General features: G+C 37.7%; 2 protein-coding genes and 1 pseudogene across 10 annotated transcripts; 2 read left to right on the top strand and 1 right to left on the bottom strand.

Moving 5' to 3' along the window:
* Nucleotides 1-234: 234 nt before the first annotated feature.
* On the bottom strand, nt 235-3,671 carry LOC133716248 (aminopeptidase M1-like; annotated as a pseudogene).
* A 2,998-nt stretch (nt 3,672-6,669) lies between these two features.
* On the top strand, nt 6,670-13,290 carry LOC133718613 (aladin). The gene is made up of 14 exons (XM_062145479.1): nt 6,670-6,825; nt 6,913-6,968; nt 7,053-7,166; nt 7,374-7,488; nt 7,597-7,696; nt 7,800-7,983; nt 8,362-8,416; nt 9,244-9,331; nt 9,440-9,515; nt 9,975-10,074; nt 11,479-11,530; nt 11,987-12,124; nt 12,284-12,371; nt 12,977-13,290. Exons 1-14 carry the CDS (start codon nt 6,768-6,770, stop codon nt 13,037-13,039), a joined length of 1,287 nt encoding a protein of 428 aa, XP_062001463.1. The 5' UTR covers nt 6,670-6,767; the 3' UTR covers nt 13,040-13,290.
* Nucleotides 13,291-15,000: 1,710 nt separating this feature from the next.
* LOC133716493 (pentatricopeptide repeat-containing protein At3g61360) lies at nt 15,001-19,451 on the top strand. Of its 9 annotated transcripts, none has more exons than XM_062143201.1 (6): nt 15,001-15,146; nt 15,429-17,067; nt 17,629-17,712; nt 18,050-18,654; nt 18,741-18,786; nt 18,961-19,451. In XM_062143201.1, the coding sequence occupies exon 2, from the start codon at nt 15,520-15,522 to the stop codon at nt 17,023-17,025; it is 1,506 nt and encodes a 501-aa protein (XP_061999185.1). In that variant the 5' UTR covers nt 15,001-15,146; nt 15,429-15,519; the 3' UTR covers nt 17,026-17,067; nt 17,629-17,712; nt 18,050-18,654; nt 18,741-18,786; nt 18,961-19,451. The 9 variants fall into 9 exon arrangements, with proteins under 9 accessions (XP_061999185.1, XP_061999183.1, XP_061999181.1 ...); XM_062143199.1 differs by having other exon boundaries at nt 18,043-18,654; XM_062143197.1 differs by having other exon boundaries at nt 17,791-18,654.
* Nucleotides 19,452-21,914: the final 2,463 nt, after the last annotated feature.

Genomic DNA, 21,914 nt, shown 5'->3' with positions numbered 1-21,914 from the left:
AATGGTGCAATGTCAAATAACTTTGGCTCTTTTATGTGTATACAAACAATTCAATTGGTTAATCATTCAGAATTGCCTCTAGAAACTGGAAAGAACTGCAAGTCGTGTATGTCAAAATGATAATAAAGCTCACTATATTTAGGAGGGTGTATTCAATTCAGATTTTAAAAGATTGTGTTTGACTTTTTATAATCCGTGGATTTTGCTAGATTCTACAGAATTCGACGGATTGTTTTAATTCCATATGGATTTAGATAGATTCTCAGGCATTGTTTTATTAGATAGTTTGGATTTTAAAAAGTCCATGGAATGTGATAGCCAGAGAAAATTACGAACTTGAAAAAAAAAAAAAAAAGAGTTTCTATATGTCTCTGCTATTGAACAACCCAGAAATTCCTTTATGTCAAGAGTTTCAGACTTGTTTTGAGTAGGAAGCTCTTGCGTACATCATACCAGCCATAGCATAAGGTTATTGGCACAATCCATTCTCCATTGCCTTGGAAACCACTTGACAAGAATTGTGTCTGATCAAACTTCACTTTTTGATCTTTGACTTCGACATAAACAACTTGTGCACAGGTTCACCATATCCCTCTTTAAAGGCAGTCCATAAGTCTTCTGTCTTTGCATTTGAGTAAGCATGTTTCTTTATATATGCAGCAAGTGACCTCTGAAAGGGTTCAGCATTAAGATAGTTCTGTAGCATCCAAATAACAAAAGAACCTTTTGTATAACTTATTGCATCAAATACTTTATTAACCTCAGCAGCATGATTCATCTCCACCTCGATGGGGTGCGATTCTTCAAGATCATCCAGCCTTAGACCCTCAGTAGATTCATCAAGAAATTGAGTACAAACTCTCGGTAGCTAAATAGCTCATCCATGTTGAAAATCCCTCACTGAGCCATAAATGTGTCCACCATTCCATGGTTACAAGATTGCCAAACCATTCGTGTGCCAATTCATGTGCCACGATTATTGTAACATTTTGCTTGCTGGAAGCTGCAGAATGCTGAACCATAATTCTCCGTGGCCCTAGTAGAAAAGTCAGGGATTGCAACCATATCCAATAGGGTAAGGCACACCAAAATATCTGTAGAACATGTCATCGTTGTTTTGTATTAAAATACCAAAAGGAAGAATGTAGCATGAGCACATAGGAAATAAAAACTTGATTAACCACTACTTATTGTCTACAGCATGCATGAAGTGTGAATGACAGATTGTAAAATGAATAACCAATAATCCTTTTTGATATATAAACATACTGTTTGTACAATTCAAGTGTCTTGACAGCAACTTGCAAAGCAAATATGTAGACATAATTGGTGATTCTAGATACGAAACTGTCTTCAGATGTTACTTTTTCTTCTGAAACGTAACCAGCATGTTGGAAAGAGCTACTAATTCAGATGGTACATCTTCTCATGTAATTTTGAATGTAGCCTGTAAATCACAGCACTAGTAAGAAACAATTAATAATCTCCAGTAATTAGATCTGCAAGTGCCACAGTTTAACCAAAAACACCCTTTGTTATTCTTAATTGAAGATATGTAACTAGAAAACTATGAACATGATCCAGTCTTGATTTAAACACGATACTAGAACAAACCAAGACTTAAACCAACTGTGTGTGAGTCAGAGAGAAAGAGACCTTGCAAGCAGGTTTGCCCCAACATGGAAAGCACTGCCTGGCATCAACTGGTTCAAACTGTTTAACTGCCATGTTTTTCTTCTCCCCATTATGCTCAGATGTATTGCACAGAATTCAAATCAAAATTTCATTGGAAGAGTCTGCAACACTTTCTACATTCGAATAATAATACCTTATATAGAATCCATTCATATTGTCTTTCAAATTTCCTTCGAACCCAAAAGCCAAAACTCCCAGCCCAAGTGGACGCTCAAACTCCATAACCAAAATGCCATCTTCTTATGGCTTGAAACCTGCCTTATATAGTCTTCATTCAGTTATTCATCTAAATTAGTGAATATACCATGCCTTCAAATCGATGTCACTGATTTCGAAAATTAAGACAGATATTAGTTTAACAATCAATTGATCAATTAGTGCCCCTAAAAATTACTGATTGAATGTCAGATACTACGGCAAAGATGCGGAGATCAGTGATACCTTGGAGGAGTCTCGTTGAGAGAAAGACACGGAAGCGGCATTGATGGAGAGCTCGGCGGCATTGAGGACTATGAACTGGGTATCGGCGACGATCTCGAGGTCGATGGCGACGGAGCCGACGAGGTCCCACTTCAGCGTTATGTCGCGGCACGGAGAATTTCGGAAAAAAGAACAAATGAGATCAGAGAAACATTGGTTATCGGAGAACAGAGAAACGTTGAGGTTCTCGTCAGTTCGTCTTCTTCTGAGCTCTATTCATCTTGAGAATGAGAGAGTTCGTCAAAATCTTACGTCTGATGAGTGGATTTCTGATGGAGTTTTCTATTTATACCAAGCACTTTAAAATCCTACAGAATCCAGCATCTGATAAAATCTTTGAGAATCGTTAAACTTTTGAATACCATCGGATTTGAAAGGATATTTTAAAATCCTAATTGAATACCACAAGATTTTAAAGGATTTTTTAAAATCTTAATTGAATACCTATGGAGTTTTAAAATACAAAACAATCTCTTAGACTCTTAATTGAATACACCCCCTAAATCTGCAATCCCTCAGAATGACACTGAAGCCCAGTACATTAATTATGCAGATGTTATTTTGGTAATTTACTAGTTAACAGAATCAATTCAAAAAAGGAAGGAAAATGGCCGCACGGGTCTGGACCTTGTGCAAGGTTTAGCTACAGTACCGCAAGGGAATTAAAAAACAACGGGCTTGCTATTGGTAATAAATGGCCTGAAATTGTATGTATTGGTAATTTGCTATTTTTTTTTTTGATACGTCCAACCAATTTGGTTGCTTGCTAATTCTGCATGTTGATTACAATTATTATATCTGTCATTGACGTTCACGTATGATCTTGAAGAGACGTCGGTTGTATTATGAAGACGAGGAGAACATTTAACCTATAAGAAATTATTTAATTAATATTTTGATATATAAAGCATTTAATTCTTATTTATTTTTTGTAGACTCTTCTTTGTTTGTTTTTATTTATTTATTAATGAGGAGGGGTATAGATGGAAGTTTGATGACAAAAAAATATAGGGGGTGTGCATTAAGTAATTGGAGATGTGTATATAAAACTTCTCAAATGAATAGGGTAAATGTATCAAAACAAAAAGGAAAAGGGACCATTTTACCTAAATCAGTAAAATGGGCCCCTGCCACATGAAAGTATCTCTACTTTTGGGCCATAGCTTGGAATCTTATGGATCAGTAATAAGAGAATCTCAGAAAATCTCTAAGTCAAGATTCAAATCAGTTTAGAGAGAGAGGGAGAGATTCGTTTTAGGAGAGAGAGGGAAACAACGTTTCTGATTTCAATTTGGGAAGGGGAAATAACGAGATAGGGTTAAGATGTTTACAAACATATGGCTGAATAGACGAGATTACCCTTGCACATTTGAATTTAGGAAGCCTCCGTAATGGAGCTGGGTCGGGGTCAGAACCTCAGATACCTTTTTGATATTTTTGAAACCTGAGGTACGAAAGTTTAGAATGGCCAAAAGGTAGGGTATTGTACGGGCCATTTTCTCTAAGTTTCTAGTGAAAACAACGGATATTATTGGAAATGACTTAATTCTTTTTCCTATATTCATTTTCCTCTTTGCTGAGTTACCAAACTATTCCAAACGTTGGGAACAAAAACATTAAAATCATTCCATTCCAATGCAGATGGGAAATGAATACAATTCCATTTCCAATTCTCACATTCCCCTTAAACAAACGGGGTTTAAAAGTTGATTTTTGAACATTTTCTTTTGAATACCAAAGGAGGTAAAACGAACACCCTAATTTAGTTTAGTCCTACCGAATTTCCAACTCAATTCCAACCCCCTCTCACCATCTGAGCTTACTAAAAAATATTTTTGGGTCCTTGCCCAAAAGCACCAAAATGAGCCAAACTTTTCCCACTTACCCCAGCAACAGATTTTTATTCTCACTAACCCAATTCAGAGTACAATGACAAATATACCCTCAGTCTAATTAAATAACTTCATTTTATGCCAATCTCTCATATCTCTCTCTCCAGCACGATATTCTCTCTCTCTCTCTCTCTCCATATTCATTACAGATCACCGGCCACCTTCACCGGAGAAAGTTTAACGGCGACATGGAGAGCTATTCTTCCCCGACGGCAACTTATTCAACCGCGGAGGCGACACAGAAGACCCATGGCTCTACACTGTTCGACGCTGTCCGATTTGGACCGAACGATTTGCAGAACGGCGGAAGGGATCTTTCGATGTCGCTCCCGGCCTCGTCCACGACACTAAGTCATCGTTGCTGCTCCCGAGAAGTCGCTTCAGTCCGACTCACGACGTCGTCGAGGAGGTCATCACCGGCTTCGATGAGATTGATCTCCACCGCTCGACCCGAGGACCCGATCCGGCGAGGGCTTCAACTCCGTTTTGCAGAACCACCAGCCGCCGTCATTTCAGCCTCGGGCTCCGGCGAGTTTGGATTTGTTTCAATGACCGGCCAGAGTCGAATTCGATTCAGGCCTCGTCTCCAATTCGATCCTTTTTTTTTATTTTTATTTTTTATTTTTTAAGTAACGGGACATAAGGAAAGAAAAAAAAGTTTTGAATGTCTATTGGGGGGCAATAGACGTTTTTAAATTGATATAATCTCTTCGTTTTTTTCTTTAATCAAAGTTTTATTTGTCTAATTTTAGGAAGATTAGTTTCCATTTCGGGTATCGAAAGTTCTATTGGAGGGCAATAGACGTCTATTGGGAGGTAATAAAGGTTTATTTCCCCTTTATTAGGGGGCAATAGACGTCTATTGGGGGGCAATGAGGAGCAATAGACGTCTATTGGGGCAATAAACCTTTCCGGCGACCTATGAAATCTCCGATGACCTCTTTAGGGATCTCTGGCCAGATTTTCAGAAAAATCCGGTGGGCGGCCGATGATTGGATCCCGGGGAAAGTTGACCTGAATCTGGCGACCGGTGACGGGAATTCGGCAGCCGGTGACCGGCTCAGGCGAAGTCTCCTATGGTTTCTCTCTCTTCCATTTTTTTTGGGGAAATGATCATTTACCTAATTTCAGCTTAAAAATTGCCCACTTGCTCCACTAACTGTTTTTTTAACCCCGTTTACCCAAAACACTCTAAGAGATTATTTCCCTAATACCCAATTAATTCTTTTTTATTTATTTTTGGGACTTTTTTGCCATCTCCTTCTTTCTCACTTAGAGGGAGAAGTCATCCTCCACCTTGCCGAACTTCGGTGACCAGTGGCCGGCCGCCGACTCCGGTGATGGGAATCCGTCAACCGATGACCGGAATTCGGCGACCAATCACCGGAATCCGGCTACCGGTCTGGTGTCGGGATTCCGGTGTCTGAATTTATTGCCCCCCAGTAATCATATTATTGCCCCCCCAATACTCATATTATTGCCTCTCAAAAATCATATTATTGCCTCCAATAATCATATTATTTTCGTCCAGTGAATTGTATAAACTCCCAAAACCAAAATGAATACACTTCAGGCACAATTGATCATATTATTGCCCCCCAGTAATCATATTATTGCCCCCCAATACTCATATTATTGCCTCTTAATAATCATATTATTGCCTCAATAATCATATTATTACCCTCCAATAATCATATTATTGCCCTCAAGTGAACCAAAATGAATACATTACAGATACAAAAAATAAATAAATAAATCTCAGGATACCGAAAAAAAAAAAAAAAAAAAATTCTTTGGGCACCCAGAAATTGCTCTGGGCACCCACTGGAGTGTGAGGCCGATGTAGGAGTGGTCGGGGCGTGTTTTAGGGTGACGGCGACGTTGGAGAGGAGTCGATTCGGGCTGGGATCGGAGTCGGATCGGCGGTGGGGCTGAGTTGTTGCAATGGGCCTTGGATCGTTGGATCTGTGGTTTGGGTGACGACGACGCCGGAGCAGCCATGACAGAGAGAGAGAGAGAGAGAGAGAGAGAGTCTGGTTCGGGTGACGGCGGCGCTTGGAGGTTGAGTTCGAATCCGGATGCAGTGCTTTGATCTTGGGGCTGGCTTGGGGGACCCATGACGGTTGAGATCGTCTCTGATGGCGGTGGAGACTTGATGGAGGTGGTGGCCCGAAGCCGCCGGAGCAGCCATGGCACAGAGGGATAAAGAGAGAGCGAAGCCGGAGTTGGGGCGCGTCACAGAGAGAGAGAGAGAGAGGAGAGAGTCTGAGAGGGGGCAAAACTGTCACTAGAGATTAGATTGGGTAAATGGGGTTAAAAAACTCTTAGTGGAGTAAGTGGACAATTTTTAGGCTAAAATTGGGTAAGTGGTCACGGCCCCTTTTTCTTTCTCTCTTTCTAAGTAATAAAGGAGTGAGGGTAAAATGATATTAAAAAAAAAAAAACTTAATGGGGTAAGTGACTAAGTGGAAAAAAAATTCCTAGAAATAGGGTATATGGACAAAAAGTAAAACTAAAAAGTTTGAACTTTGACGGTAAGAATTATGGTAAAAGGATTAAATACAAATTAAAAGTGGTAGTAATAATATGACAGAGACCAAAAAAGGCTCTCAAAGTTGCGGAACCAGCCGTAATTCAAAAACACTGTAAACTTGTCCACTCGGGTGAATTTGAGCAGAGAGAAAGCAGGAATCAGGAATAATGCCTTGCTTTCCCCAACCCGGTTCCGTCACCGTTTGCGAAATCAATCGCGACCTAAGTAAGTCCCAACCAACCCCCTCTTTCTTCTTATTTCGACCTAATTCTTACAGCAATTGCTTATTGATAATCTCATCATATGATGCAGTCACTTCTGAAAACCTCTCGGATGATGGAGCCAAAGAAGCTTATGGAAAGATTCTGGTCTGTGTTTCCTTCACATTTTTATGTATCTGCATATCTATTCATTCATTCATGTCAAATTGATGGGTTCTATGTGTTTAACAGGGAATCACATTCAGCCCGGTTCCATTTCAATCCGAAGTTGGGCCTCCACCGAGTCCGGACCGCGAAACAGCTCCCACAAAGGGACTCCTACAAAGCCTATTCCATCCTAACCATGTATCTTGCCTTTACTCTTCTTTGTGTTTACCCAATTGCACTATTTCATTAGTTTGCTACAAGAGAGTTACTAGTGAATTTCGCATTATTGTTAGCGCAGTTTAGTTTGTAATGTATAGGGGCGGCATTGTCGAGTTAACGATAGTAGAGTACTAATTTGTGATAAAACAAGCTTCTAAAGTTTCTATGTCGTCACTCGATGTGTAGGTGAACTTGTTACCGGAAGTTGATCTTCAGGGATTGAGCTGGCACCCACATAAACATGTTATAGCATTTATATCTGGCTCAAATCAAGTTCTAGTTCGAGATTACGAGGATTCAGGTTAGATGATTATCTACTTTCTGTGTCAATTTTGCTGGCTTTTTTTTTGTTAGACTTTTATCTTTTGCTTGACTCGTATGTATGTGAATGGAATTTTTACTTCAACAGAAGGGAAGGAGCCGTGCATTTTGGCTAATGAATCACAGAAAGACGTCAAGGTACTTGAATGGAGGCCAAATGGTGGGAGGACACTTTCTGTGGCATGTAGGCAAGTAAAAGAGTTCCTGCCTGATGACATTGTACATTTTATGTTTAGACTGGCTATATGTTTGTTAACACTGATCTTGTTTCATTGCATGGAATTATTTCAGTGGTGGGATCTGCATTTGGGCCGCTTCTTTCCCTGGCAGTGTTGCATCTGTGAGATCTGGTGCTTCTTCCTTCTTGGGAACTCTCTCCAGAGGTTCTGGAATCCGATATACTTTGGTGGATTTTCTTCGAAGTCATAACGAGGAACAGATTACTGCACTTTCCTGGAGTCCTGATGGAAGATATCCAAACAAACTCACTTCTGGGTTCAATTATGTTAAATTAAAACACACTGCATGAAAATGAAGGCCTTCTTGCAACTTATAATAGTTTTTTGGACATGCAAAATATTTTTCTTATTTCCATTTAAAGATCAGTTGTTTTTTGTTTTGTCTTTGATCGCAGAAATCCACAGAAACTTGCATGCTCCATATCACCTGTTTTTTTTTTTTTTTTTCCTGTTCTTCTTTTGATACCGAGGTATCTGCTCTATAGTCATGCATCATATTCTAAAGCAGGAAAACATGCTCTGCCTTCATTGTATTAAAAGAGGCTTTAGATAATTTGAACCCTTACTTTGTACATTATGGCTATTTGAAATATCCTTGACATGTACCTACATATTTGGCTTCTGGCTCTTATGAGAGTTCATCATTTACCATATGGGATGTTGCTCAAGGTATTCACCCTATACTACTCACTTCTTTTGCTACTTTCATTCATTGTGAATTCTATCTTGATGTTTGCCTCAGAGGAAGTGTTGTCTAGCTTGCTGTTAGCTATTAGATGACATTATTTTCTGTTTTCAATCTGTCTTAAACTTTGATGTTCTTCTGCATTAGCATGTTATTACTAGATTGTCATAACCATTACTAGTAGTATTAATCATGAATATTGTTCTAGCTCATGCTGCCTCCTATACCCTTTCACTGCATTCATGTTCAAGCATGCATGCCATGTAAACTGACACACTGCAGCTAATTTACTGATTTAATTGTTGTTTTGGTAACATAACTTGATCTGACACTTTGGCTTGTGTCTTGCCTAACTGCACACCATCAAATACTGTATTTACCAATTTGATTGATGCAATGCTAGTGCACAACTGGCACTGCTTTTATGCCCTTCGTAATGACCCAATATGCTAGACCATCTTAAGATTGGTAAAAGATGATAAAGGGTACATTTGGGATTTTTATTATTATTTTTTGTATGACCATCTGCATCTGCTTTTCTAATAAAATTTGTCGGCTTTTTTATTTTGTATTTTTTTTTTCAAATTTAGCAAGCCGCTTTGCTTTGCTTGTGCGTGAAAAACCTTTTTGGAAATTCTTTTTTAAAAGCTGGTAATCTGCTTCATTCAGGATCTAGTACTTTTAGTTTATTTGACTTTTGAAACTTCTTTGTTTGCTGGTGTGTAAATTAGATGCTTTATACTCTTAAAGGCTTAAAGCAGAAAACTTATGCTTTACTTTGTCAACTTAATTGCCTTATCTGCTTTCTTAGGGATTGGGACACCTATTCGACGCGGACTAGCTGGCATATCAATACTGAAGTGGTCACCAACTGGCGATTACTTTTTCTCCGCAAAATTGTACTGTCATATTGAATATTTGCTCTTTGGTTTGGTTTGTCCTAAACTTAATTGTAACATATACCAGTTTGTGATGAATAAGCTGATCATTCTTTTATTGTTAAACAGTGATGGAACATTTTATCTTTGGGAGACAAACACATGGGTATCTGAATCATGGTCTTCAACTAGTGGCTTTGTAAAGGTTAGCTACAGTGCTACTTTCAATTTGTAGATGCATATTAAGTGATGACCTATATGGCTACCAATGTCTTAGATCATTGAGGTCGGTAGCCTGTGTACCATGCTGTGATTTTGAGTGCATGGCAGGAGCAGTTCCCTTTTTTTCTTTTCCTGGTTGTTGCCTTGCGATGAATGGCTCCTTACAGGTATGCTGTATGTTTCTTGTGAGGGTTGCTGAAGTTTCTTGGGTAGTTAGCCCGCAATGGAACTTTCGTGGGTAGTTAGCCACTTAACCTGCAAGTAGAACTCTTAGTCCTATCGCTTTTGAACTGAATCTCCCGTTGTGACATACAATTTCTGCTCGTCCATTGCCTCACTCACTCATGAAGCCCATTAATGCACATTTAGTTGAACAGAAATGTCTGACCTATACCAGTTGCAGTTTTCCGTATCTATGCTTATTGTTTTGTCTTCATACTAGGGAGCATCATGGGATCCTGATGGGCGTATGATACTTCTTGCCTTCTCTAAATCTTCAACTTTGGGGTCCATTCACTTTGCTTCAAAGCCGCCATCACTGGGTATGCCAGCGTACTTTAAAGTTTGTATGCATGAGATATTTTTCTTTTTTAATTTTTTAATTTTAATTTTTTAAATAATATATATATATATATTTTTTTTAATGCGAAACAAGACTTTGGTTATGTTTGAGACAATCATTGACATTAAGTGTGTTCCTTTTGATCTCATTTTGCTGTTCTCCTCTTATTTTTGTGGTCAGCTTAATTGACATAAGACTATAAGAGATATGTTAGAAACCTTACGGTAGGAAGGGCATCCCAAGAAAGAAAGCTGTAGAGATAGAAGATGAAATTTGAGAAGCAGCTAAGTAACAATTTTAATCTTCAAGCTGGTGGAAGCTTTTAATAAATTGATATCTACAATACTATTAAGAGGGCTATCTAGGGGCTTTTGCTGCTTGCTTCTTAAGGTCTCATGTAGTTATCTTCAAGTTCTATATGAACTATGCTAAGATCGAAAATTGTATCTTTCGATATGATCTCTGTTGAAGAAGGAACTTGAGTGAGAGAGAAGAGATTCGCTAGTGCATTACACACCAAGAAATACCTGGCTTTCTTGAGAAACAGATCTCCCCAAGTCTGCTTTCGATTTCAACCTTTAATATAAGCTGACAAGGAATTCCAAACAGTCGGTGCTTAATTCAAGTAGTCAGGATCTTAACTTTAGCAATAGGTCTCCTAGATTAATGACACTTCCCGCAAGCTGGGAAGCAGACATCAAGGACTCAGGCTTGGTGCAAATAGAATTAAAGGCAGTCTTTGGAAAAGCCTTAGTACAGATGTCAGCCAAATGATTTCCAGTGGGTCTGTGAGAAGTAATATAGCTGCTGTCAAGTTCAGCCTTTAATTTACACTAGCAGACAATTAGAAACAATCAATCCCTAACTTTAGTCAATAGGCTGTATACTATTGCCTACATTAAGGAAGATCTCTGATGGAATGTCACTCAGTGTCATTTCGGTTCGAAACATATCATTTGAGAGCAGTTACCATGCAACAGCTTTATTGCAAAAACAGATGCAAGCTCATTTTCTGTACAAATTGTCTCATTTATTTCAACTTGATTTTTGAGTCTGTACGACTTTAATAAACTTTCCCATACACCAATTAACTTCAATTTGAACCTAACTTTCCTTTGCTTAGTGAGGGCAGTGCGCACCTTGTGTGTCAATGCTTACTGTATTTTTTTTTTGTCAAAGCATTCTTATGTGTACTATGCTCTTTCTGGTAGATAGAGAATGTGATGGTTTTTCATTGACGCCATTAGAACTTGCAAAATGTACTTTTCAAATGTATGACAATACTGTCAAGATGAATTAACAGTTCGTGAGTTGGTATTGAAGAACTATTTTCTGAACCTTATGAAATCTTACTGTTATTATCTTTTTACTGATTTTTTCCCAGATGCGCACCTATTGCCTGTCGAACTACCAGAGATTACGGCCTTAACAAACAGGTAGAGACAACCATTTCCAACTGTTTTTACATTTTTAATAATCTCCATGAGTGTTTGATATACTGATTTTATTCAATGGGATTGTCTGCAACTGTGATTCTTACAAAAGACGATTGAGTGTAGCATGTTATCTTGGTGTGTTGGATGTTAGAAGTGGCCTGCCTTTCTTTTATCTCTCTCCCTCTCTCTCTATTCTGTCTTTCTTTTTTTTGGGTGCTGTAGTAATATATATAAATTTCCTAAACTTCCCAATGTGTCATTTTTTTTTTTAACCTTTGAGTTGGATACTTTTTGCGTCTATTTCATCTTTTATCTTTAGCCAAAAAAGCCAAGTATTTCATATGACAGTTGCAAGTTGGAAAACCTCAACGGAAGATTTTTTAGTGTATTAATTTACCACTTGTACATGGCAATGTTTGTTGAAGCCAGTTCTGATCTATGTTGTTATCTCTTCAGTCAGGGCATTGAGAAGATAGCTTGGGATGCTTCGGGAGAGCGATTGGCTGTATCTTTTAAAGATTGCGATGAGTTGTATAGAGGTCTGATTGCCATCTATGATGTTAGAAGGACTCCTCTTATCTCTGCATCATTAATGTGAGATGATTATTCTTTTTTTTTATATATAATTATTATTCTTTTCTTTTCCCGTATAATAGTTGTCAAATGCTGTATGTTAAATTAGTACAGTCTGCTGACAAATAGAATGATTAAGTATGTTGCCTTTGCTTATGGTTTACTATAATATGAATACAGTGGATTTATCAGAGGACCTGGGGAGTATCCAAAGCCTATAGCATTTTCATTCCATGACAAGTTTAAGCAAGGACCCTTGCTTTCTGTGGTAAGTTGGTTTCAACTGTTCTTGCTTTTACCTAGTATACTGGGAACTGTTGTGTGTCATTATTCTCTGTTCGAAATTTGGTTATTTTAGGTATCTGTAAATGCATGTGACTTCCACATAATTTATCTGATAGAATGTTGTCAAATTATGATATTGTTATTTCAAATTCCCATGCTTGTAATAATGCTTGTATATAGTTTTTTGCATTGATCAGTACCCAACTAGTTAGGGGTTTTCTGAGGATTGTTAATTGGAGAATGGGAAGAAAAACTAATTGCATGACAGCTTGTTCGTGCCCTGGGGACTGGGGTGGAATACCTCTTGTTTATGAGGGAAACACATTCTCAAATATCTGCAGCAGTTGCATATTAAAGCTACATTCTAAAGTAGTAGAGGAAACTACCTGTTTTTACTTTTTATTTATTTTATTTTTTATTTTTATATAGCCATAGTTCGCACTTTAATTGCTTACAGAAATAAAGAAAGATAGAAGCCAGGAGCCTAAATGGAAAACATCTTCTGGAATTGTCTTAAAATATTTCTTTTAAATTATCTTTAGAAAAAAAGGTAATGTAACTTTGACTAACTTGTGTGTACTTTTGCAGTGTTGGAGTAGTGGATTTTGCTGTACCTATCCTCTGATATTTCGTTCCCATATTCTTCCTTAGTTTGTTCCTGAATTGCTCTCCTACCACCGATGATGTTTATTTGCCATCATAGTAATGTTTTGTACATCATTTTGTAAAATTGAATATTGTTAACCTAGATGTTGAAATTCTCTTCATTGTTCTCAAAGGGAAGTATTAATGAGATAGATGTTTAGATGTTAGTTATTGGTTTAAAGTTTCAACAATGGATTACACAAACACTGATATTGTATGAATTTTTCAGCTTCCCAAATATCTCATTATTTTAGATTTATTTGCCGACAGAATTTTCAGATAAGGTCTCTCCAAGTTTCTGAGTAACATACTCAACTTCTGGTACAAAACCAAAAGCACGCGGATCAACTTGATTTTCTTGCTTTCCAGAAGTTGTAGATCATGTGAGATTCATTTCTTAGTCATTTGTACAGACAGTTTGTGACACGAATTAGTCTTTATATTATGGTATGATTTTGTACTATAGTAAGGATCAGGGGAGAATACAATAAGTAGAGAATTTTCAGTACTGTAGAGGAAACCAGATTAACAGGTAGATTTGGATAGGTAATTCCGGTAAAAAATAATAATAATAATAACGTCAACTTATTAATTGAAGCACAAGAAATGAGGGTACTCTTGGTGACATATCTCAAGCTTGAGTGGAGCCATCTCCAACTACCTCTGTAACTTCAACTGCACTGAGCTTCCGAGATAACCTCTTCCCCTCTTATTAGGGTTTAGGCCATGTTCGTCCTTCCCTTTGGCCTGCCTCTCTTCTTCTTAGTAGGCGAAATGAGCACCACACCAATTGATTTTAGCTATACCAAAACCCTCCTCCACATCCAATGGAGAGGAAGCTACGAGAGCTAGCAAAGTGACTGTGGCACCCAACCCGAAATGGGGTGCACACCAAACACTAAAAATCCCACCAAATAGACGTGTAGGGATAGGTTGTCGAGGCAACATCACTACATCAAACTTGGTATACACACCACCGTAGCAGTAGGCTTTGCTCCCTCAACAACCATTTTAGTGTGGCTCGGTGGTGGCGCAACGACACCCTGCCTTAGCTGGCCATCACCTTCTACTCAGTACGAAATGTCAGCATTGTTATTGTTGCCTTCTGCAGTTTGACCATCTTAAGAGCCAGCTTGAGATTGCTTCTAAAATGCCTAACAATACTTTTTTAAATTTAACAAAAACGTTTGTATACAAGGAGTTTACTTCTCAAAACCATGAAGACGCATTCCACTTCTTTGCAATTTTTTTCTTTCTTATATAATTTTTTTTTTAATGACTATTCAAAAACGTTTTTGCATTAATGTGGAGGGTCCTTAAACCACATCACCCCGCACCATGCCCACCTCTACCAACAACCATTTTTCTATGGCTCGCTGGTGGCGCAACGACACCGTGCCTCAGTTGGCCTTCACCTTCTACCCAATACAAAAAGTCAGCGTTGCCCTTGCTGCATCCTGCAGTTTTTATCGCTTGTTTGACCAGCAATTACACTGATATTGCTAATTTGTTGAAGTTTAAGGGCTAACTTGAGATTGCTTCTAAAATGCCTGACAATATTTTTTAAATTTGACAAAAACGTTTGTATACATGGAGTTTGCTTCTCAAAACCATCAAAACGCATTCTATTGTCTTTATAATTTTTTTTTTCATATAATCACTTTTTATTAATTCAAAAACGTTTTTGCATTACTGTGGAGGAGCCAAACAAGTCATCAGAGCAAGTTCACCCGTTAGGTCACCCACTATTCACTGCTTTTTAGTGTTAATTTCACCCTCTGGGTCACGAGCACAGTGTATTTCGTGCCCTGGGTCACGGGCACAGTGTATTTCGTGACCCAGAGAATGAAAATATACACTAAAAATCAGTGAATAGTAGGTAACCCGGTGACCCAACGGGTGAACTTGCTCTCATGGGAATACAAAGAAATAAAGAAGCAATTACGTTTTCTTACAAAAAAAGAAAAAAAAAAATTACGTTTAAAACAGATTGGGAAGGGAAAGAACTTCACAGTTGAAAGTTGCAGAGATAACCGAAACGCTGCCGTTCGGGGTGTTCCTGTGGTTCTCGTCTTCTGGGTTTGTCCCACTGTGCCATCTGAGCTCGTATCAGGTACTTTCCTTCATCCAAGTCTCCCCCAGAAACAAAAATTTAGAAATAATTACTACAAATTATGAAGTTTCTTCTCCATTCTTATCTAATAGAAAATGTGAAGTTTTGTTCTCCCAGAGTAATAGATATGTTTGTGACTATTCTAAGTCTTTGTATGAAAGAAGTAAGCTTGTTAATAAACCAAGTATGAGAAAACACCAGGGGCTTTAGTTGTGGCCAATCATCACTCTAACTGTCTAGATTTACTCTCAGACTTTGAATTTTTGTTTTACATCATTCCAGGGTGTTGAAATCACTGTGGCATTCCCACCTTAAATGGGCATTCCAGGTTTCCTACAGAGTTTCGCTTATTACTAAGTTCACAAAGGGGAGAATGCTCCTTTTGGCAAGACTCAAGAGTGGAACCAATCAATTTCAAACCCCTTTAAATCTAAAGTTTTCTCTTGTTTCCGCCGCTAAAGTATCCAGCCAATGTGTATCGTCTATAGAAACGGATGTCGACATTGATAGGATTACTAGAATTATTAACAACCATCCATATCCTGATCAACCACTTCAACCGGCTCTTCTCCAGAATATCCCACCACCTCTTCTTTCTACCAGCTTTGTGGAGAATGTTCTTGGTCACCTTTTCGGTGCCCATTCCAATGGTCTTAAAGCTCTTGAGTTCTTCAATTATTCCCTCCATCATTCCCAGTTACGTCCAAGTTCAGATGCTTTTGAAAAGACGCTGCACATCCTTGCCAGGATGCGCTATTTTGATAAAGCGTGGGAGTTGATGGAGAAAATAAGTAGTATGCATCCTTCGTTGCTTACCCTGAAGTCGATGAGCATCATGCTGTCAAAAATCGCAAAGTTTCAATCTTATGAAGATGTCCTTGTAGCATTTGAAAAGATGGAGACTGATATTTTTGTTGGGAGGAAGTTCGGTACTGATGAGTTTAATGTACTTCTTAGAGCATTTTGCACACAAAGACAAATGAAGGAGGCACGCTCAATTTTCATAAAGATGCATTCTCGGTTTTCACCCAACACCAAGACCATGAATATCTTGCTCTTGGGGTTCAAGGAAGCTGGAGATATTACTGCAGTAGAACTCTTTTACCATGAGCTTGCTAGAAGAGGCTTTAAGCCAAACAGTATAACTTATAATATTAGGATTGATGCTTACTGTAAAAGAGGTTGCTTTGCTGATGGTTTGAGGCTTTTTGAAGAAATGGAAAGGGCCAAATTGTCGCCTGCATTACAGACTATCACTACACTGATTCATGGAGCTGGGGTTGTTCGGAATCCAATTAAGGCACAACAGTTATTTGATGAGATTCATTTGAGAAATTTACTTCCTGATACTGGGGCTTATAATGCTTTAATGAGTTCACTTATTAGATCCAACGACGTGCAGTCGGCAGTTGCCTTGATGGATGAGATGGAAGGGAAGCATATTAAGCATGATCATATGACTTATCACACCATGTTTTCTGGCCTGATGAGAACATCGGGTTTTGAGGGGGCTTCTGATCTGTATTACAAAATGGTTGATAGAAATTTTGTGCCCAAAACACGAACAGTGGTGATGTTAATTAAATTTTTCTGCGCAAATCATCAGCTTGATTTGGGTTTGCACTTGTGGCGATACCTAGTGGAGAAAGGATATTGCCCTCATGGTCATGCATTGGATCTTTTGTTAACAGCATTATGCTCCCGCAGTAGGGAAATAGAAGCTTTTGAGTGCTCCTTACAAATGTTGGAGAGAGGGAGGGATATGAGTGAAGCATCATTTCGGACATTAGAGACTTTTCTGCTTCAAGCTGGTGAGACAGACAAGCTGAGTAAGCTTAAGCAGATGAGACAGAAACTGCATAATCTGCTGGCCCATTAAGAGCTCTTAAACTTTCTATTCTTGCATCCAGAAACAAAAGTAGTATGGGCTCTGTGTTTTGCTCCCCCTCATAAGTATATTTGTTGTCTCTTTTATATTCTTGATAAATTGAATGTGGACCTTTCAAATAGATTCAATAGAAACAGATATTTAGTGACGAAATGCCAGTGTTCCCTACAAAAGGTGCATTCGTGAATTATGGGGAAACACATGTACTGCTTTGTTTATTTTTCGTAACAATCTTTCTAACTAATTAATTTAATTAGCAAAATTGTATCTCACTAACTTCTCATTGATGTATTGTATAATGATATATTTAAAAATGAAAATGCAGTAAACTCATAGTGGGCTAATTATCTATTGAATGAAGGTAAATTGGACTGATGCAATTGCATCTTGCATGGTGAAATACATTGTATGAAAATTATTGAATTATCATATACTTGTGGCTACTTGTTGGCTTTCTCTTAGACTCTGTATGGGATTGAATTATGTAACTGTACTGAAATTATATAGCTTATTTGTGGTATCTTTCAAAACATTGGTTTTGGTCTTGTGGTATGGTTTTATTGCTGATATGATGCATTCTGACTTGATTGACAGCTATAATGAATAGATAGTGGACTCTTTGATAATGAAAGATTGTTCAATGCATTCTGTCTACGCTGATCCGTAGGAAGATAAAAGGTAAAACTGTTCTTTGATATATTTAATGTAACCTGTATTTCTTTTAGTGTTGTCATTAACTCTGAGAAATTTGAGCAGGTTGAGATGTAGAGAACCATTTCTAATGGCTAAGGTTAATCAATGGATTTTACGACAAAGACATATTTGTTGTTAAAAAGTCCATCTTCACGCCCCAAGGACATGCTTTTATAGCATGTTCTTTATATATGTTTATATTAATTTTTTTCTTTTTTTCCCAATTATATTTGTACTGAATTTCTATCCAAGTTTTGTTGAGCTTGTTTGCTGTATGACTTTGCTGAATTGGATTGAAATTTCTTCCCAAAAAAGCTGGCAGGTCCTCGAGGCTTTGGATTGTACTCATGAGCAAAGCTGCCCTTCTAGTATGGGAAGTTGGTGGAACACCAGATTATATGGGATCATGAAACCTAGTTCTCAAGGCTTTGGATTTGTGTTTGAGTTTTGACAGTGAAGAAGTTGTAGATTCATTGTTATGTAACTGAATCATGATTGATATGATGGAGGTGAGTATTTTTAAAGGGTCTCCGCCTCTCCAGATTATATGGAGGTGATAATCCGATGCAAGAGTTGTGGGCGAGTCAAGCTGCCACATTATTACTGTTGCAGGGGATGGGAAGTTGAAATGTATTAGAATTGATATGGACTTTCTGTGTTGAGTCCGTTCCTTTGAAAGATTGATTCCTACAAAATCTTGAGTGGATCTTAGAATCTTTACTTGGTTCAGATTTTGGCTGGTCAGAATTTAAAATAAAAAATAAAAAATAAAAACCAGCATGTATACAGATCCCCTTCCATTGTTGCATCCCCAGTTCCATATCACAATGTGAGGTTGGGATGATTTGTTTTCTGAAAGCTGTTCGTGATGGAGAGCATGTTTTTGGTGTTGCTCACATCTTTGCCTCCTTCAATGATACCATCATTGTAAGTTGTGCATCTTCTTGAATCTAACTGGCATCATGATTTGCAAGTTTGGAGTTGTAAATGAGTTTTGTGTATTCTAATTGCAGCATGTGACTGATTTGTCAGGGAGGGAAACTCTTGTCCACATCACTGGTATGGTGTTCTACTCATCCCTTTGTTTATACTGGAATAATATTGGGTACAATTGGTTTATACTGGTGTTGAATTACCTAGTAATTAATTGCAGTTCTGTTTGTAAAAACCCGGCTCAATGAAAGATTATCGATGTTTATCAATTATATTTTTCAATTCATGGAATTTGAACAGAGTTGTGCTCTGCTGGACAAGTCAGTGGACTCTAGCGAGCAGAAGGAGTCGGTGTTTGAGTTGTCTAAGAGCGAAGAGGAGAAGGCAGGGGTGAAGGAGTGGAAGCCACCAGAGGTGAAGCCCAGGAGAGCATCAGGGGTGAAGATTGTGACCGGTTTGGCTTCAGTCATGGAGGATGAAAATTGAATTTTGATCCTTCTTTTTCACTATTAGAGAACTGCAATATCATATATGCCTATACATGCCTATATGGTAGCCCATAACCGTATGATCCCTTCTATGTTTTTCTCTTTTTGATTTAAGGGTCACAATTTATTCATAGCAGTAACTAGTTTTTGAAAAGATCCCCAGAACATTTTTGCTTGTTTCAATTTCTGTAATGAGGAAGATGATCACATTTGGGGAAGAAGGCAAAAATTTGTGTCTTTGTATTATGGGCAACATGGTATTTTCAATTAAATCCGATGCTGTTGATGTCACAGTTCATGTCATGTCATGGTTCATGTCACAGTTAAATCCTTATCTTATCATATTGTTGTAGTTCATGCCACATTTCATGTCATGTCACAGTTCATGCCTCTGACTAATTAACAGCTCATGTCACTGACTAAGTCGCTCACCATGTCCCAGTTTATGTCACTAATTAAGTCGCTCACAATGTCACAGTTCATGTCACAAGACACGTTATATCACAGTTCATGTAATGTCATAGTCTATATCACAATTCATGTCACTGCCATTGCTATTACCTCTTTGCAACCTCGATTCAGATATATGCAAATTCAGTCCGTCTTCAAATTTGATCAGTGAGGTAGTCTAATCGACGGCTGCGATTGCGTTTCTTCGAGAAGCAGGCAATGGGAGCTGCCATGGAGGTTAGAATTTCGGCAGGGAAGCCGAGATTGAATCGTTGATGTTGCGCATGGAGAGGATGACTGCCGGTCATCTCTGGAACTCAATTTCCCTTTTCAACTTAAAATTGGTGTTGATCATTGAATGAGAAGCTTCAGATACCATCATTTTTTTACATTTACTTCATCTAACAGCTTTGATAGTATTTTAGTGCTTCTTCGTGTTGTTTAAATGTGGCATTAGTGTTGTCAGCTTGAGCTGTATTGATGAAATAGGTGACCTAAACATGTTAAAATAGCTTAAGCTGGCAATATTCTCAATAACTTTTAATTCAGTTGTTATAATCTAATACTAGTGGGCAATTCTCTATTGCTTTTTATTTCGTGTTTGTTTGGTTCCTTCGCTTTGTTTGGTTGATGAGAAAATGCAGCTAGTATAGAATGGTACACGTTAAAGGCTCAATTTGCAGGAACTTGGGATCACTTGAAACAATTTGTTGTAGAATGTTGCGGCGATACTGAGAGACAAATTGGAACTCGAAGTGAAGTGCAGTGCTTATAGGATTTGCAATAGTTATCGATTGAAGTCTTTTCGGGACTTCTCTTTTGCTGTGATAACGATGACTTTGTTTCATTGGAAATTATTCTATGCACCGACGGTGCAAGTGACCCAACCCTTATAAAATAATCTCAACCCTTGATATTTATTATCAACTTTATTTTTAATAAAAAAAAAGTGTATTTAATGCAATCTAACCATTCATTTATGTTGGTGCAAGTGCACGGCGGTGCTCTGAATAATCTCTCTTGTTTCATTGCTTAGCAATCTTTAGTTCCTTCTATAATTTTGTCCTTTGTAACAATTATAATACATTTTAATGTTGGGGGGGGGGGGTGAAATTTGCACACCCCATATTACAAACCACACATTATTTTAATAATATTTTATCTAAAATGCCCTTAAGTCAGATTCCTTTTTTTTTTTTTGGTCTTTTCTCTTTCTGCAATCAATGACTAAAATATCGAATAATAAGGAAATATCGATAGTCCAAAAAATGGAAATTTCGATGGAAATATCGAGGAAATTTCGATCGAAGTAAATTTTTGAAAAAAATGATGGAAATTTAGAAAGTAACATGGAAATCATTAATGAATTTTCATGAAATATTTACATGATCAGTTACCTATAATATTTCAAAAAAAGTGTTTGATGAACTTAATTGTATAATGATTGTAGTAATTTGGAGTATAATAAGATACACTTACATGACAAAGATAAGAAATTCTACATGAGAATTGTCAAAAATGATTTAAATAGGAGATTAGGAGAGTTAATTATTAATTATAATAATATTTTACAATTAAATACATATGTTAAAAAAAAAATCAATCTTCAAATAAACATAAAAAGAAGTAGAAAATGGTCCATTGAAAAACATAGAAAAGTTTTTTTTTTTTTTTTTAATAGAACCAAATGTTTACTAGTTAGCAAATTAGATAATTAGAAGATTTATAAGCATGGAGGGAAAAGACACAAAGAGCAATACATGACTCTATAAATTTTTTAAGTTTTCTTCTTTAGATGTTATCAGTTTAGTCAGATTGGATAAGGACAAGGGTTAGTTTTCTAGAGTCACATATCGCGAGAGGTGGCGATAATCTCGGAATTTCCCTAAAATTTTGAATATTTCTGGAAATATCACGAAAATTTAGAATATTTCCAGAAATATCGCCAAATTTCGAAAATTTCTCCCAATATTCTCTTGGTAAGTCAAAAATATATCGAGACCCTAAAAAAACGGAAATATCGCGGAAATATCGAGGATATTATCGATTTTTCAGTCCTTGTCTGCAATTCAGTCAGCATGCCTTCCACTACTACTGCTACCAAAACGACTACGCGGCCGTGAACCACTTTAATCTGGTGTGTCCATTGTGCCGCCGGAAGATTTGCGATGGCGACATCCACATATACGTGTTACTTGACACGGGTCTATCCGAGGACCTTCAGGCTTTTCAGCTTCCGACCAGCCCTCCCACTCCACCCTCTCTACCACAAAACTTCATTCCACTGCCGGAGGATCCCATCATTCCACCGGAGTT

This window comes from Rosa rugosa, chromosome 6, assembly GCF_958449725.1.
Source record: "Rosa rugosa chromosome 6, drRosRugo1.1, whole genome shotgun sequence".
Taxonomy (NCBI): domain Eukaryota; kingdom Viridiplantae; phylum Streptophyta; class Magnoliopsida; order Rosales; family Rosaceae; genus Rosa; species Rosa rugosa.
Note: the sequence above shows the minus strand (reverse complement) of the source record. Positions and strands in the feature narration are given on the sequence as shown.

Coding starts and splice junctions, on each gene's coding strand:
- LOC133716493 (XM_062143201.1), top strand. CDS start 15,520: ATGCTCCTTTTGGCAAGACTCAAGAGTGGAACCAATCAATTTCAAACC.
- LOC133718613 (XM_062145479.1), top strand. CDS start 6,768: ATGCCTTGCTTTCCCCAACCCGGTTCCGTCACCGTTTGCGAAATCAAT. Junction 6,969..7,052: donor AAGCTTATGGAAAGATTCTG/GTCTGTGTTTCC, acceptor TGTGTTTAACAG/GGAATCACATTCAGCCCGGT. Junction 7,489..7,596: donor TCGAGATTACGAGGATTCAG/GTTAGATGATTA, acceptor TTACTTCAACAG/AAGGGAAGGAGCCGTGCATT.